The following is a 17,622-nucleotide window of genomic DNA, read 5'->3' as shown; positions in this document are numbered from 1 at the left end:
GCTTGGCAGGGGATGGGACAGAACTTGGGGTGGGAAGGACCCAGTGTGGCTGGGCTTGTGGGACCACTCTGGCACAGGGGCCCTGGTTTGTACCTTGTCCTGCCACCTGTGGGTCAGTACCCATCATCTGCTGCCTGCCTGTGGGACTGAAGGAAAGGAAACTGACTCCATGCCCAGGCTCCACGGAAGTCTGGGCTGGCAGGCTTGGCAGAAGAGTTGTCCCAAACTGCACCAATGTCCAGGGGTCCCAGGCCAGCCCTGGATGACGGGAACAGGGGAACCAGCTTGGAGAAGTCAAGCTTGGCGGGCCTGGTATGCACCTGTCCACTCAGCCTGTTACAGGAGAACAGATGCGGACAGCAGCAGGGGAGAAGGGTGAGGAGGCTGAGGCCTTCTGACCATACACATCACAGCCCATATCCTCCCGAGGCTGCCCGTCTGACCCTTGGAGAGTTGGCCTAAGGGGGCTTGCAGTGTCCCCTGGTAATGGACTCCCTAGCAGGAGAGTGTCACAGCCTTCCTGAGGCAGCATCCCCAAGCGGGTCTGTGTGAGACTCCAGTGACGTTTTGTGCCAAGGTGGTTCCTGCTACTGCTCTGCCTGTGGCTGTTCCAGTAACAGCTGCCCCGAGGCTGGTTTTGATGCCTCGTCCTCGCATCACTTGGAACCATGGTTCCTGAATGGCAGGGCAAGGAGGTGGTCAGACAGCCGGCTTTGCAGCTCAGGCCCCCGTGGATGCCCTCCCTACACGTGTGATCATAGGACCCCCTAGACCCAGAGGTCGAGGCCCAGCATGTGGTCCTAGCCAGGTGTGAGTCAGAGTGAGGTGTGGGCAGGTGTGTACATAGAGCACCAGGGAGTGGGTGGGGGTCAGATTGGGCTGGATGCAGAGCAGCGAGTCTGCCCAGCAGATGGATGTTTGGTGGGGCATGGGCAGAGCAGAACTGGCACAGGTGGAAGGTGCATCCTGTGTGCTGGTCCCTCGTGCCAGGGGCTATGGGCACAGGAGCTCTCACAGGCAACTTAAAGCTTTCTGATAGGGTGACATGTGACTCAGTAGTGGAGACCAGAGTCAGGAGAAGAGCAGGGGGCAGGGAGCCAAGCGGCCTGCCCACCGTTTCCTGAGGGAATATCTGAGGGAGTGAGCAGAGCCCTCCCAGGGCCAATGTTTCCTGTGCATGCTCTTGGGAAGGGTGGGAACCTGGGCCAGGGGACCACAGGGCCCTGAGAAGCATGTGTCCACATTTGTCTCCAGTGAACTTAGCCCCTTGGCTGAGGGACCCCTGAAGTGCTCACTGCAGATGTGTATGTAACAGAGGTTGTTCCAGCCACCCAGGCAGCGCTGGCAGCTCTAGGTCAGGGGTGTCCGTCCCACCCTGTCCCCAGGACACTGTGGCCCTGCGTGGCATTGGCCACTCCCAGTGGTGCTCCAGGAGGCTGAGCACACATCGCCTTTTAAGGAGAAGATTTGCTGAGAAGCTGAGGAAAAACATCTCCCTGGCATTCAGGGAGCATTTTTCCTTCCTGTTTCTCTTAAATAAACCGCTAGCAACTTTTCAAAACAGAAGAAAAGTACAGGGTCAGGGAGCTGCAGAGACCTTTCGCCCCTACTGGACTGGGGCTGGAGGGGTGGGAGGGGTGCACAGGGATCTGGGTGCCCTGAGTCCTTAGGATGGCAGCGTCCAGCTCAGCCACCACTAGGCTGTGCCCCAGCCAAGACCCACGGTACATTCCCAGTTGGGCAGCTGGGCCAGAGACAGAGGCCAGGAGTGAGCTGGTTTGCTTCTTCTTCTGTAGGTGTTGCAGACCTTGAGGACATGAGCAGGTGGGGCCTGGCCAAGTATGCCGGTCCCAAGTCCAGGTCCTCAGCCTGCCTGCCCCCCAGCCCTCTGGCCCTGCCAGCACCCTAACCACAGCCCTCCAAGTTTGCAGGGGGCCAAATGGGGGAAGGTGGCCCCTGGTACCATGGGCTGTGGCTCTCCTGACAGTAGGGCCCACTGGTTTGCCATGGCAGGGGCATGCTCACTCCCTCCCCTCACCACTACAGAGCAGGATGGGGGGCTCTCAGCAGGTGTCTCCTGGAACTCTGAGGCCTCTAGCTATCTTGTTCTGTCCCCAGGGCAGATGCACACACTTCCCCTGAGGCTCTGTGCCTAGGGCGGGGAGGGCCCTTCTTTGAGAGTTTGTAGCCAAAGGTGGCCTTTTCTGGTCAGTAAGACTTCCCAATAGTGTTGATTTTCAGTTTGTTTCCACGAGTCAGTGTGTGCCACTGAAGATTTCACTTGTCCAACTAAGAACCAAGAGGGTCATTCATGCCATTAGGTATTTTCTTTAGTTTCCCAGACTTTCCCCTGGGAACCCAATTCTGAACCTTAAAACGTTGGGGGGGTCTCTGCAGGCACAGAAGGATTACAGCAGTGCTCTGAGCAGCTACCCAAACGGCAGGAGGTCCCCTTGTACCTCCACATTGGGCAGTCGCTGCCGGGAGGGGCTGTGTCTGCACGTGACCCTCCATGACGTCCTCTGCTCCAAGGCGCATTTGCCCAGGGTGTGCTCCAGTGGGACATTCGATGACTTATGACAGACCCAGCCTGGGCCGTGTTCCCAGCTGTAGGCTCTGGGCCACTGTGTTGGTCACCCTTCCCTCTTAAGGAACATTCCATCTGGTTTCTTTACCTAGGTTGCACACACCATGGCTGTGGCTCTGGCTTCTGGGAGGCTGGTGGGAGGCTGGTTTGGGGCCCAGGGCTCCCCCACCAAGGAGAGGGCCCTCTCAGCACCAAGAACTTTGATTTATGGGGCTTATTAGCTACCAATGCTCACTAGATTTGAATGAAAACAGACACTTCAAAAATCTGTATTTAGTCCCATAAAAATAGCTATAACAAGATCATTCTGTATGACAGTATATTTTTATGGAAAATAACTATTTTTCTCAGCAAAAAAACTTTTGGTGCAAAGTGGTCACGTGAGCAGATCTCTGTAATGCCTGGTTCATGCTAACCTCTCTGCCCCTGCCCAGAACCTACACCATGTGCTTGGGATGGAGCCCAGGGGAGCAGGACAGGGTTGTGCACGGGAGCCCCAGCTGTCATGCATGGGGGTGCTCTGTGAGGGCAGGTGACTCGATTGGCTGAATTGTCTGCACGAAGGATCAGGAGCTGGGCCAGGGAAGCTCATCTCTGTGTTCCACCTGGCCACCCTGTGGGCCAAGGCAGCTGCCAAGTCATGCGTGGCGGGGGGGGGGGGGTGGGGGTAGAGCCTGACAAGTGTGGCCACAACCCCTCCCCTTCAGTGGGCTCAGAGCCACCTGCCTGTAGTTGGTTCCGGGTTTGGCCCTATGGCATCAGGACTCTGGCCTGTGTCTCTGCATCCCACTCTCCCCTTGTGGTGACAGGATGGCTTGGCTAGTCAGGCCATAGGCCTCTGATAACGGCAGAGGAGGGCACAGACATGGGGCAGCTTCCTTCCACTCCTGGCGCCCAGTGGGAGCAGAATCTCCTGGGGTGTCCCCCTGGCGGGGACAGCCCCACTCCTGTCCTAGGACCTAGCTCGTGGCCCCCATTCCTGTGCTTGTCATGCAGTGACCCTCTGCTCCCTTCTCTCTGGCAGGAAGTCTAAAGCAAAGCCCAACGGAAAGAAGCCTGCTACAGAGGAGAAGAAGATGTACCTGGAACCAGAGTACACCAAGTCCAGAATCACTGACGTCGGCTTTAAGGAGCTGGTGGTACTGCCCCGGGAGATCGACCTGAACGAGTGGCTGGCAAGCAACAGTGCGTGTGGGCACGGGGTGGGGAAGGACACCACAGCTGCTGCCGTTGGTCACTTCCTCGAGGATTTCCCAGAGCTGGTGGCTGGCCCTGCCGTGCACTTAGGGTCTCCCACAACACCAAGACCTGGCATAGGTCCTGGCTGAACCAGGGATGGGCTACCAGTGCTGGGAGTCTCTGTGGTGCGGGTGTGTGGCTGCAAGGCTGGCAGTGCCAAGGTCATGGGAAGGCCATGGCCTGTGGGAGGGGAGGGTGGATCTCACCTCCAGCCGCCGGGCAGACCTGGGGCTCACAGCATGTCTGCCTGCCCCGCCCCTTGCAGAGGGGACTCCATCTAGATGGCCAGTGGCTCTCTGCCCAGTTTGGCGCTGTCCAAACACATGCCAAGCCTGCACGACAGTGGCACACGGCCAGCTTCCAGGGCTGGTGCTCTGCACTGGGATGTGTCTTTCTGGTCTGTGGCATGTGCTGGCTGCCCTGGGGTCCAAGGGAAGAAGCGCTGCACCTCCTGAGCCTTCAGGGCACTGGGGACGTGGAACGATTCTGCAGTGGTGGTTTTCACACCTGGTTCTTCTCTTCTCTCACAGCCACCACATTTTTCCACCACGTCAACCTGCAGTACAGCACCATCTCAGAGTTCTGCACGGGGGAGGCATGCCAGACGATGGCCGTGTGCAACACGTGAGTACTGCCTGGCTGCAGCCTGGCACCCTTGCAGGGTCTCCTGGTGGCATGGGGTCCTCCTCAACAGTGTCCTGTGGGGCAGGGACACCAGAGGCTGAGCCCCGTCAGGGGAGGCGCTCAGTGGTGTGGGTCCTGCTGGGGCACGGGGTGAGTTCTCGGGGCTAGGCTGTTTCCACAGTATATGCCTAGGTTGGTTTCCTAGATAGCAGAGCGTCATGAAGCTGCAGGTTCTTCTCTACTTCACTTAGTTGTCCAGTTGAAGGATGGCTTTTCCCCGAGAGCTCCTGCTCTGTGTGGAGGGAGTAAGGAAGGGGATAGGGAGGGACTGGGTGGAGAAAGGCACTGGCTGCCTTCTTCATTGGCTGGGGCCTGGGTGCTGGCCACTCTATTCCGGAAGCTTGTGCACGTTTGTGTCCTCAGTAGGCAGGCACCCCTAAGGGGCTTTGGGGCACCCTGCATCTCCTGATTGGGGTGCAGGTAGGAGAGCCACCGCACAGCACAGGCTTGCCACTGGCCCCTCATAGCAGATGGAGTGGAAGGCGGCTACAAATAGGAGGCCGAGTGAGTTGGACCTCAACCTGGGGCAGTTGTGACTGACAAGGAGGCACGGAAGCTCCTTTCTCACACCTATTTATCGTTGGGGCTCTAGGTCAGGAGCTGATGCAGGTGCGCATGAGCCGCTGGCCCCTGCTGGTGAATGCACAAATGCATACTATACTGAGTTCACTGCCTGCCCACAGATGCTGTTGGCCAGGCTCCTGGGCACAGACCCAGCTAAGACGTAGGCAAATGGAGCTCTGCCATCACTGAGGGCCCACTGAGGTCCTAACTCTCAGCCTGGCCAGACCCCACTCTTGTGGCCCTGGTATATCACAGCTTAGGGTCTTGTCCCATGGGAGCAAATGTAGACCGCAGCTGGCTCTCCACTCTATCACCCAGGGAAGGGTGGGGCAGGCAAGTTGGGGGGAGGACACTGATGTGTGAGGGAAGTACCCTCAGTAAAGGAAACCACCCAGCAGCAGGTGCTGGAGGTGGGCAGGACAGTATTGTAGAGCTGCCGTGTGTGTGGCATGCTCCAGAGGACACTTGCTGGCTATGTCTGACCCAGTGGTGTCAGAGGTGGCCTGGTGGGTGGGCAGGTTGGGAAGCTGGTTTCTTCTGCTCCCATGTGCCCTTCCGTATCACTGTGTTTGAGAAGAGACTCTGTGAAAGAGCGTAGAGCTGGGTATGAGACTGGGAATCTTCTCATTCATCTCAACTGCAGCTGCCTTCCCCAGAGTGTTTAGGCTTCCCAGGGCCTGGCCTGCTTTACTGCTTTCCTAGCAGTTGTTGGACATCTAGTCAGTGGAAGAGAAAAAGGTGGGTTTGCCAGAGCTGCATGCTGCCCCAGGATCAGCGTGTCTGCCTAGGGCCCAGACATGGAAACCAGGGGGTCATGTTGGAGTCCCAGAGGGTGATGAGAAAGAGCCACATGGAGAATATGTTTAAAGAGGTAATGGCTGGAAGCTTTCCAAGCTTGGCAGACACAAACCTACATATTCAAGAAGCTGAAAGAACTCCAAGTAGGCCAAGTGATGAGCCCACACACAGACATATAACAAAACTGTGCCAGGAGAAATCCTTCCTAGAGCAAAGCCAGCAGCACCGCGTCCCCCCAGGACACAGGCAGGTGGCCACAGCGCTCATCAGAAGCCTTGGGCCACAAGGAAGCTCTGCCATGTTTTTAAAACTTGGGAAGGAAAGAGCAGTCACCCTGAAGTCGTCCTTCCAGCAAACATATCAGTCAGGGTTGTAGGTGAGATACGGACCTTTCTCAGATGGAGGAAGACCCAGAGCATCCACAGCTGGTAGACCTGCCCCAGAGGAGCCGTCCTGTTGGGCACTTTGAGCCCTGCCCATCTGATGGATCACAGTAGAGGGGACTGTGGCAGGCTGGGCTCTGGGTGCTCCTGCTGGAGTGGCGGGAGGTTGGTGCTGAAAACAGCAGTGTGTGTATTTTATACTCCTGTTGTCAACTTCTAAATAGTTATGTAAATGATGTAGTTGAAGTCATGATTGGCAAACTAAAAGGAAACACTAAAACATAGCTCAGAAGCAGGCAGGAAAGAGGAGTTGTGGGGGACAAGAACCAAAGGGGACAGGTAGTAAATGAAAGATGGTAAACTTAAATTCAGACACACCCGAAATATCCATAAATGTCAGAGGTGTAGATGTGCTGATGGCACAGCTGAGATACAGGGTCTGCCACCAGCCAGACTGACCCCTACATGTGCTGTTTTTCCTATGCATTTGTGCCTTGTAGTAAAATTTCATTGATAAATTAGAAACAGAGATGAACACTAATAACTAGTTGTAAAATGGGACAATTGAATAAGAGGTGAATGTAATCTCTCTCTCTCTCTCTCTCTCTCTCGAGAGAGAGAGAGAGAGAGAGAGAGAGCTCTTACTGCACTGCACCACTTTCTTCATGTGATAACATGTGATGATCAAATGCCCACGTGGTATGCTGGAGGACGGGGATGGATGCAGGCAGTAGGATGTGCTGTTTAGTCCTTCTCAGCTTTCTGATACCGTGTCAGGAGGAGGCAGCTGACCATGAGGACCTGAGACCAGGGATTGTGAGACCACACATGACAGGCCTCCGCTTTGCAGGAGAGGGTTTTCAAACTGAGCCAGCTGCACCACAGTCACAGTGACATCTGTAGGTTAAAACGAAAAGGATGGAGGAGATATACCAATAAAGCATCAATCAGAGGAAAACTACAGTGGCTCTATTAACCCCAAACATGGTAGGACCTCCGAGTAAAGTAGAGGACAAGGGATAAGGAAGATGGCATATTTACAGAAGAGTCAGTCCAGAAGTATTGATCTTGCACATGTGTGCACTAAGCAGCAGTGTTTACACAAAGTAAGTGGACAGAACTGAGAGAACAGACACAGATCACGTCAGAGTGGGAGATTTCAGGTCCCTTCTTGGAGGCAGATGGTGCTGGTGGGCAGCAAGTCAGCAAGGACACCAGCCAACTGGGCTCGATGCATGTCACCCTCTGCAGCAAGGGACCCTCTCTCAAGTGCACATGGGTCAGTCACTAAAGTCGGTCGTATCCCACCTCACAAAACAGCCCTTCAAAACTCAGAAGAATCAGAACCGTATTGCGTTCATCATCTGACCATCTGGAATTAGACTAGAATCAGTAACAGAAAGAAAACAGGAAAATCTCCAAACACTTGGAAATGAGCACATTTCTAAATAATCCATGGGTTAGAGAAGAATGAGAAATGTTTGAAAATGAGCACAAATGAAAATGCAGCCTACCTGCCGTGGTGAGATGCAGGCTACAGCAGAGGTTCAAGGGGAATTTATAGGGTTACATGTTTGTTGCAGGAGAAGAATCTCAGGTCAGGGATCTAAGCTGCCACCTGAAGAAACTGGAAAAAGAAGAAGAAAATAAGCCCAAATTGAATGGAAGGAAAGAAATAATAGAGTAGATATCATACAAATGGATTTCTGAAAACCAGAAAATCAGTGAAACCAGAAGCTGGTTTCTTGAAAAGATCAATAAAATTGGTAAGCCTTTAGCAAGATTGACAAACAGAAAAGGTACAGAGTATCTGTATCAGGAATGAAAGGGGTGTCTCTATAAACTCACCAAATACTAAGGAGATATTAAGGAAACATACCTAAAATCCCTATGTATGTAAATTGAACAGTTCAAATGGCCCAATCCCATGGTAAGAGCAAAATACCAAACTTCACTGGAGATGGGCAGCGCAGTACAGCAAGAAACCAGAAGCAGAAGGTATCACGTGGACAGGAAGAACTAGGAGTGCCTCTGTTGTTGTATATAGCATGGTCATCTGTGTAGAAAACCCTGAGCAGTGTCTGCTTGGAGCCCCAAACTAAGAGAACCGCACCACGTACAACAGCCCCACAGATGACGAGATGCTCAGGATGAACTTGGGAAGCTGAGATGCTGGACAGTGGAGCTGAGAGGCACGCACGCACACACGCATGGAGGCATGCTCCACTGGAGGGCGGTGCTCCCAGGTTCATCTGCTCATTTCCTACCGTCTCGGTGAGAAAAGTCAAGCCCACTCTGGCCTGGGCATGGTAAGGCACAGTCACAGATACAGGTGACGACAGTGTTGAAGAAAGAGCAGTGAGGCTGGAAGAATCCACTGCCCAGTTGTAATCACTGTCCAGCTGCAGTAATCTGGACAGCGTGGTGCTGGCAAATGGACACACACATCAAGGTAACAATACAGAGTCCAGAAATAGGCCTAAGACCCACACAAATGTGGCCCTTTGCTTTGTGACAAAGATGTGAAAAAAATTCAATGCAGAAAGGATAATCTTTTTAACTAACGCTGCTGGAAAAACCAGTCGTCTGTGTGCAAGAAAAGAAAAAAAAAGTGAATCTTGACTGAAACCCCACACTTTATGCCAAAATTTACTAAAACTTTTATTGGAAGAAGACACATTTTCATAACCTAGCGCTAGGTGAAGAGCTCCTGGCTCGTTGATGTGAAGGAGTCAGTAAATCAGGCATAATCAAGATTTCTAACTTTCGCTGTGAGAAACCATGGGCTAATCATATAACCGAGAAGGGACCAGTGTCCAGGGTGTGTGGGGAACCCTTGCCACTCCTGTGTGAGACCCCGAACGCATCATCAGTGGGCCAGGGCCTGGACACACAGGTGAGCAGATAGGACATAGGAGAGCAGATGACCATTGAGCAGCAGGTGGGGGATAGGGATTCAGACTTTTCTGTGACAGCACCTGCTTCAAATGCCTGGTGCTGGCGAGGATGTGGGTGGCAGAGCAGTAGAGGGATGCAGATGGAGGGATGCACTCCAGTCCAGGAGGGTAGGCCCAGCAGTCCGGAGTGCCCACCTTAGAGAATTGAGAGCTTGTGCTCACAGAGAAACCTGCCCAGGAGCATTTATAACAGCCTAAGCCATTATTGTCCCAGACTGGAAATGACCTAGGTGTCTTCCAGCAGGCAAACAGCTGGACACACTGGCACCTGGGTGCTGGAGCTCACCTCAGCAGTAAGGAGGCAGGGACCACGGGCATGTACCCCAAGATGGGCTGGATCACATGGCATTCTCCAGGGGCTATCCCTGCTGTGCTGGGAACGGACTGAGGGCCGGGGTGGGAGGCCGTGGCTGAGAAGGGCAGTGTGAGCTGTGCTTGGCTGTGGGAGGTACCCGGCCATCTGGATGGGTGAAATGCGTGGGACTGCATACCAGAATGTGTCCTCTTTACTGCGAGATAATTTAGAAATGAAAACCAACAAGAGGAATGTTGAAAGCAGAGCGTCTCATCTTCCAAACAGCTGGGGCAGTCCTCCCCGTCTCTCAGGAGCTGGTCTCTCCGGGCTACACATTGTGGAGACATGTCTCCCGGTTTCTAGTCAACAGTTGTGCTTTCTGACTCTTGGGCACCTGTGGCAGGTGCATCTAACATCATGCCAGGCAGGGGAGTCGGAGCAGGGGTCTGTGACACCTGCCCGGCCACTGGGCCTTGTTCCCTGGATGTCACAGCAGACGAGGGCCTCAGCCTGGCCCCCAGAAGCCAGGCTCCACTTCCAGCATGGGGACTCCACAGGCTGTCCAGAGTGACCCAGAACGTGTCCTCAGGTGACCTGACACACCCTGTGACGTCTGCGTGGTGGAAGGAGGGTCAGGCAAAGCCATCGTGTGTGTGGGGAGGCTGTTAGGGCAGGTGTTTGGACGCGAGCGCCTTGCTGGATTTTTACTTCCTGAGGGCAAGCAGAGAGTTTTGCAAATTCTTCAGGACTTTGTCTTCACTAGCTCCCTTGCCTGATCGCATTCTTGGGCCTTGTGGGGCACATGGCACTGGGCTTGTGCAGCCTGTTGTCCCTGTGGGTGCGTGGCAGTGCCTAGGAGCAGCCCAGGAGCAGGAAGATCTGCCTTCTGCAGACCCACCCCATGCTCCAGCCACACCCCAGACCTTCCACCTCCAAGTGGGCAGGTCTCATGCTGAGGGACAGTTGAGCCGTGTCCCCTTATTCACTTGGGGCTGGCCTCCTGTTACGGCCCGCCCGTTAATGTGGAGGCCATGCTCTCCTAGTCTTGCCAGCTGACCCCACTCCCTGCCTGTGGCACAAATATGCTAGTGGATGCCCAGGGTGGAGCAGAGCACTTGGTTCCTACTAGGTAGAGGTGGGTTTGCTGGAGCAGAGGCAGTGGCAGTGGAGCTGTCCTGAGGTCACTTGGCCAGGGTCAGGATGGTCATGGGAAATGGGGATCCCCACTGTCCTGAGAGGTGGTAGGAGTGGGTTAGACCTTGTGGCTGTCACGCAGGGGTACTTGGTGAACTCAAGAAATCAAGCAGTGTACTCCTAGCCAGCCTAGGGCCCCTGAGCAAGGTGGGATGTTGAGGTTGGGGAACTTAGTCTAAGCTGATTCTGAGACCAATTAAGTCTGCAAAATGAGGGGTATGCAGTGCAGGGAGTGCCGCGCAGGGGAGAAGTCCATTTGAAACCTGGGGCCCAAAGGCTGCCCATCACCTGGCTGGACCCAGGGGATGAGAGGGCCAGAGTCCGGGCCATGCGATCACTCACAGGTGCAGCGCCACATCCCTGAGCAGACTATAGACCACCCTCCCCCTGCCTCATCCTCCTTCACCCTCCACCACCCTTTGCCCTCTGCCCTCTTCTGGCTCCAGAGTCCTGTCCTTGGTGAGCCAGCCTGCAGAGCTGCCCTCTGGGAAGGCAGGGAGCAGAGAGTGGGGAGGGCAGGGTGGCTGCCAGGTGGGTGCCCACCAGGCACTATGTGTGTTCTGCTGGGGAGAGAAGTGCTGGGGCAGGAGGGCAGTCCAGGCTCACATGGGACTTGCTCGGTCCCATTGCTTAGACTTGCAGAGTGAGAAATCCCGGGTGTCCCTGCTGCTCGCACTGAAGACTGGGCCTCCCACCCCACTGGACCAATGAAGGGCATGTGGCTTCTAGTGGGGGGAGCAGGGGTGTTCCCAGGGGTCGAGGCCCAGGCTGACAAGTCACAGCAGTGCCTCTGGAAGAGGTGGGCCAGTAGCGAAGACCGTGCTGTCCGTGCTCCTTCAGATCATACAGAACACGCATCCCCTAAAGGAATGAAACTTGCAGCCACGAGATATAGAAAATGAACGTGCCTTCTGTTGATTTTTGTACCTGGGTTTACATGGCATGCTCTGTCCTGGATGTTGTTCTGAATTTTTGGTGCAGGCAGATCACTAGTGGGACACAGCTGAGGGGCCCGAGGTGGTGGGAAACAGTGTGTCCGCCCCTGGAGGCCCTATGAGGGGAAGCCTGGACAGCTGCCACACCTCCATCCCTGGTGGCCAGCCTGAGGCTGGGGCCTGGGTGTCTGCAGGGGCATAGTGACCGGCCTTTTCTGTCCCCACAGACAGTACTACTGGTACGATGAGCGGGGAAAGAAGGTCAAGTGCACTGCTCCCCAGTACGTCGATTTTGTCATGAGCTCCGTGCAGAAGCTGGTGACCGACGAGGATGTGTTCCCCACGAAATATGGTACATCTCTGCTATAGCGCGCTCCTTCTTGCTGGGCAGGCATGGCTGCCGATGGGAAGGGGCCAGGCTTGTGGGGCAGGGTTAGCTGTGTGACCTGGGCTGTAAAGCCAGGCAGATGTGCTCTGGTAGGGGTCAGCCTGGGTCAAGACCCCACCCACCCCAGGCTCTGGGATCTGTGGCCCCTGCCCCCACACACACCCTGTATAGTGGGGCTGTTATAGTCCACCTAACTGGGGGCTTCACAACCAGCAAGCAGTAGCTGTGTTGTCCTGGCCTGGGCAGGTCCTGGTAGGGGCTCTAGGCCAATACAGAGCTACTCTTGGCCAGCAGAGGTACTCGTGCACCTTGGTTCCTGTCCTCTTCTGTGACTCTGGCCATGTAGAGAGCGCAAGAGCATCCACCAGGGAAGCCCACGTGACCCCAGGGCTGAGTCCAGACTTTGAGTGACCTGTGGCAGAGCAGCCAGTACAGTCAAGCTGATCATTACTGGTGCAGCTCTTGGGGCCAGGCCTAGGGTGACTGGTCACTCAGGTGCCTGCCAGTGAGCTGCTCTGTGGGGAGGGTGTGGCAGGTGGGAACCCTCCAGGCTGGTCCTGCAGAAAGCACCAAGAGCCTGCAGAGCCGGTCTGGCCCTCTCCTTCCTGATGATGGGAGCTTGGGATTGGGGGTGGTGGGGCATGGGCGTGCTGCATCAGGGCTTAGAGAAGTTGGAGGAGTGTGGTAGGTGAAGCAGAGCACAGGGTGACGCTGTGGACTCTTTCCCTAGGCAGAGAATTCCCCAGCTCCTTTGAGTCTCTGGTGAAGAAGATCTGCAAGTACCTGTTCCACGTGCTGGCACACATCTACTGGTCCCACTTCAAGGAGACCCTGGCCCTTGAGCTCCATGGACACTTGAACACACTCTATGTCCACTTCATCCTCTTCGCCAGGGAGTTCAACTTGCTCGACCCCAAAGAGACCGCCGTCATGGACGACCTCACGGAGGTGCTGTGCAGCGCTGGGGGCCGTGGCGGGGGTGGGGGCGATGGGGCCAGCGGCGGGGGCACGGGGGCACAGAACCACGTGAAGGAGAGGTGAGCCCCAGGCTGGACAGGCGTGCACATGTGCAGAGAGACGGTGGTCCGTGTGCCTGTGTGTGTGCGCACACGTACCGGGCACGCGCGGCGGGAGGTCTGAGAGGTCGCCGCTGCCCCCCCACCTGGCCCGGGCGCGCTAAGTGTGGGCTCTCCAGACGCTGGCAGGCCGTGCGTCGGACTGGCTCCCCGCCGGGCTTTTCCTCTTGGATGGATGAGTGCCGCTTGTCAAGAAGGACCTTTGGATTTCATTCATTCGCTCAACAAACGTTTATGGGCCTGCCAGTCTGAGTTTCCTTCTCCTGTGGGGCTTTCCTTTCTTTGGGCTTCCGCGTGGCCTCTGCCTCCCCTGGGGGCTCTGCTGTGTGGAGAGAAATATACCAGTGAGAGCTGGGGCTCCTTCCCAGGAGGGACATGGGCTCTCGTTGGTTGGTTTCCAGGGTGGGGCTGTTTTAGAGATTCCTCCCCACCGCCCCGCAGACCTCCCTCTCCTGGCCTGGCTTGGATCGCCGCTGTTGGCGGCTCAGAGTGGGTGGGATGGGAGTGTCCCATCTGGATGTCCACAGGGGCCTTGACCCTGTGGCCATGTCCCCCACTCCCCTGCCGCCCACAAGGGCCCCTGGACTAGCTGGGCCTAGGACCGAGGTGCCTGGGCGGGCAGCCTGTGTGGAGACGCAGCTGTTGCCGGAAGGCTGGGTGTCCCTGCTCGGCTCACCTGTTTGGTCGTAATAAAAATAATTCTCTCAGGTCAGCGCCTGTGTGTATCCTCGGCGTCACCGGTGACCTCCGTGCTTGCCACGAGACTGAGGGTGCCCCATCTCCTGCCTACTCCAGTGGCCCCTGCCCACCCCAGGCTAGGCCCTTGCTGCCAGGGTTGACCACAGGCTCCCCTGCAGGACCTTGGGGAGCTGGGAGTGGGATGGGGAGGGACATGCCTGTTTCCTGCATCTTCAGGGAGTCATGATCACTCTGCTCGTCCCACACCCTCCTGTGCAGGTGGCAGGGACCCTGGAGTGTGTGCTGGAGCAGGCTGGGGGTTCCTGGCCAGCCCAGCCCTGGGGGCTCTGCTGTAAGGGTCAGCCCTGGCCTGGGCACTGTGGTGTCTGGGTGGTGAGCCCAGAGGAGAGCTCAGGAGTGCGGTCAGTGCAGGGGCCGGGCAGGACGGCACCTAATGTAACCCTGGAGCTGGTATAGGCCCTGTGCAGGCAGAGAAGAGAAGAGTGGGCTCCAGGGGCACTCTACCCTCCTACCCGACATCTTGCCAGGGGATGGCCTTCTCTGGCTGTCATGCTCACCCCACCCCACCCCTAAGTGTGGGGGTCTTTGACTCCTGACTCCGCTCCTATACCCTTCCTACCCCAGCCTTCACCCCACCAGAAAGGTCATCAGTTTCTGCCCTCCTGCCTGTAAGTTCAGCTATTGCAAAATGTGCTTGTGACCTTCCTCTGCTTTTGGATCCATCAGCAGCCCCAGGGCCTAGCTAAAGACGAGTGCCACCACCCTCAGCTCTGCTTCCCATGACCCGTGGGACCCTTGGGGTCTTGCCAGCTGGTGGCCGCCACCAGGCCTGCCCACCTTCTCTCCACTCCTGGTGATGACTCTTTCTCCTCCTGTCCCTGAGAATGCCCCCCCCCCCCCCATCTGACAGTCCTGGAGCTTACTGCAAATGCAGATGCACCTGGGGGTACCTTGTCTTCACGTTCCGGCCCCTGTTTCTTCTCCAGGGTCCTGCACTCTCTTCCCGACTCCTCCCTGCACCAGAGTACCTCCCCTGCTGGCTGCACACTGGTCAGCTGGGGGCAACTTTAAAATTCTTTGGTGCTTGAACCAATCTCCACCCCATTGACTCAGTCCCTGGACACGGAGGGCAGACATCAGAATTGTTTTAACATGGCTTTAACTTGCACCATTCTAGAAAGTTCCACCTGTATTGTCTGCTGAATTCACGCATGCTCTGAACCCCTGGGAAATTTTGCCTGCCCTGCAAGAAGTCTCCTGGGCCCTGCTGTACCCCTCAGGGCCTGCTGCTGTCCCACCGGAGCCCATGCCTTTGTCCCTGTCTGGTCAGGAGCCCAGGTTAGTGGGGAAGCATGCTCCGCTCTGTCCCTCAGTCACTGGACACACCCCATAGCATCCAGACCTTGCCATCCTTTGAGGCCTGACCTCTCCCACTGAGGCTAGCAGATGTTAACTACCAAAGGGTTGGGCTTCTCTGACTGGGCATAGCCCCACTACCCCCCTACTGCTTCCCAAAACCCTGCGGCTGCCTCTGGGGCCAGCAGGAGATCATAGCCCCTCCTGAGCAAGGCCTGGGTCTCATTATGACCTCAGCCTATTGGGCTGTGCCCTGGCCCCTCCCACTGCATCACCCCCAGGTCTTTCTGCTTCTCTAGGCATGCGTGCCCTAAGTAGAGGCCTCAAGAACTTGACCACAGCCTGGGTGTGGGAGCCAGAGGTAGGGCTCTTCCTCGACCTGGGCCCCAGGAACACCTCCTGGGGGAAGGCAGAAGGCAGAGCAGGGCCTGGCTCCACCTGCTCTTCTGCCCAGAATCCCAGGCTGGGGGTAAGGAATAGGCCCTGTGTCCAGTGCTTGTCTGGGAGTGGGGCCTGGCTACTGGGCGTAGGCCTGAAGTGGGAAGGTGGCAAGGCTGGGCCTGAGAGCAGTCCGGGTCCTTGTCACTGGCCAGGGTGGCACTGCCCGTGCCAGGAGGACATGGGGATTTCCAGCTCAAGCTGCTGTATGGAGTCTGAGATTGTGTGTATGTGTGTGTGCGCACGTGCACATGTGAATGACCTCTATATCTGCAGAAAGGTGTCCAGGACACATGGTCATATTTCTTTAACTTAGGAAGGAGTTGTGGAATCCCTGAGCACATGGGGTTCTGGGTACGGCACTGGTCACCGGGCCTCAAAAGGTCTCCCAGGAAGGGGCAGGTAGCCAGGATGGGGGCCAGCCTGCACACCTCTGAGGGTGAGGGCGATGCCCTGTGCTCTCCACCAGCTGGCTAGCTCTTTGCTGCAAGAGCCAGAGCATCATGGCCATCTTGGGCTGTGGAAGAGGAAGGAAATGCTTTTTCCTTCTTGAGCCTCAAGAAGAACCAGCCCTAAAAAAAAAAAAGAACCAGCCCTGCTGACACCTGGATGGTTGCCCCGTGAGATCCACTTCAGATATCTGACTTCCAGAACTGTGAAATAAGCCACGTTTGTGGGGCCCTGCCACAGCGGTGACTGGGAATGAATGCAGACTGTGTTCCCAGGGGTAGGGTGCCCTGCAGCAAATACCTGTGGATGGACCAGTGGCCATGGGCGGAGGCTGGGAGAGTTTTGCAGGGCACAGCAGAAAAAGCCCAGGTGGGACGCTGGATGGCACAGTGGTTAGGCGTCTGCCTTTGGTCCAGAGTGTGTTCCTGGAGTCCCGTGATCAAGTCCCACATTGAGCTCCCTGCATGGAGCCTGCTTCTCTTTCTGCCTATGTCTCTGCCTCCCTCTGTGTCTCTCATGAATAAATAAAATTGAAAAGAAAAGAAAAAACCCAAGTTTTCTGAAGCAGGTGATCGGTAGGAATTATGGGTGTTGAGGATGCCCCTACCAAAAACTCACATGTAAGGAGGAGCTGCGCAGAGGAGAACTGGCAAATTGCCTTGAGGTGTGCCTGAAACCACCACGAGCATCCATCTGTAGAAGCAGGAATGTGTCAGGCACTGCTGGGGAGGGCACAGAGAAGTGAGGACCGTGTCCGTAGGCATGGAGGATAGGGGACCGTCAACCTGCAGTGTCACGTGGTGGAAAGCCCCACCAAGTTCTGCCCCCACGGTTGTTGGAGGGCGGGACTCGGGAGCCATCCACCTGGGTATTCAGCTGAGAAGACTGCCAAGCATGGTGGAAGGTGCAGCCTGGTTTCTTGTTGCTCATAGTGGCGTGGGAGAGGGAAGCCCACTGGAAGGCAGAGCTCTTGAACACGGGGGCCCCTACATGTGGTGAGCCGGAGCTTCTCCGCCCAGCCAAGTGGCAAGAGCCACTAAAACAAGGGGGTTCACTGTCAGGAGAAATGTGCTCTAGGAGAACAAGTCGAGGCTGTAGCTGGACAGCCTTTTGCTAATACCTCAGAAAGATGACCAAGCTCATAGTGTTCAGCCATGCAGGGGGCACTATGAAGAGATTGTGCATGTGACTAGTAGACCCCACATTCATCTCTGCAAATGGCAAAAGAGAAAAGATTTTCTTGGAAGGATCTGGAGGTGTGTCTTGTCTAGTGGAGCAAATGCCCATGATGCACACAGGAGACCCGCACCATCTTCAAGAGTCCTATGCCGCCAGAAACCCTGCCAGCTTGGACTGCAGGGTGCAGAGGGAGGACAAAGTGCAGGGCTGTGGGACACCCGGGCCCTGTGGGCAGGGATGCTGGTGAACCGTCAGCTTCAGCCTTGTGTGGCCTCTCTGCAGACGAGAGCATGGCCCACCGCTGGGAGCCTTGAGCCACACACTTCTTCCCAGGCCTTGACAGTACCTCACAGAGTTGCTTGGCTGGAGTTTGGAATCTCCTGGGACCTGTGATTCCCTC

General features: G+C 56.1%; 1 protein-coding gene across 5 annotated transcripts in view; it reads left to right on the top strand.

Annotated features, from left to right (window-relative positions):
* Positions 1-13,812, top strand: part of MOB2 (MOB kinase activator 2) — a 78,329-nt gene extending 64,517 nt beyond the window's left edge. For all 5 annotated transcript variants that reach the window (XM_038563556.1, XM_038563552.1, XM_038563554.1 and 2 more), the window contains exons 2-5: positions 3,612-3,772; positions 4,357-4,450; positions 11,864-11,988; positions 12,755-13,812. In XM_038563556.1, coding sequence (XP_038419484.1) covers positions 3,612-3,772; positions 4,357-4,450; positions 11,864-11,988; positions 12,755-13,065 — 691 coding nt within the window. In that variant the 3' untranslated portion in view covers positions 13,066-13,812. The remainder of the gene's footprint in view (positions 1-3,611; positions 3,773-4,356; positions 4,451-11,863; positions 11,989-12,754) is intronic.
* The last annotated feature ends 3,810 nt before the right edge of the window (positions 13,813-17,622 follow it).

Source organism: Canis lupus, chromosome 18 (assembly GCF_011100685.1).
Source record: "Canis lupus familiaris isolate Mischka breed German Shepherd chromosome 18, alternate assembly UU_Cfam_GSD_1.0, whole genome shotgun sequence".
NCBI lineage: Eukaryota > Metazoa > Chordata > Mammalia > Carnivora > Canidae > Canis > Canis lupus.
This window is presented reverse-complemented; position numbering and strand designations above follow the sequence as displayed.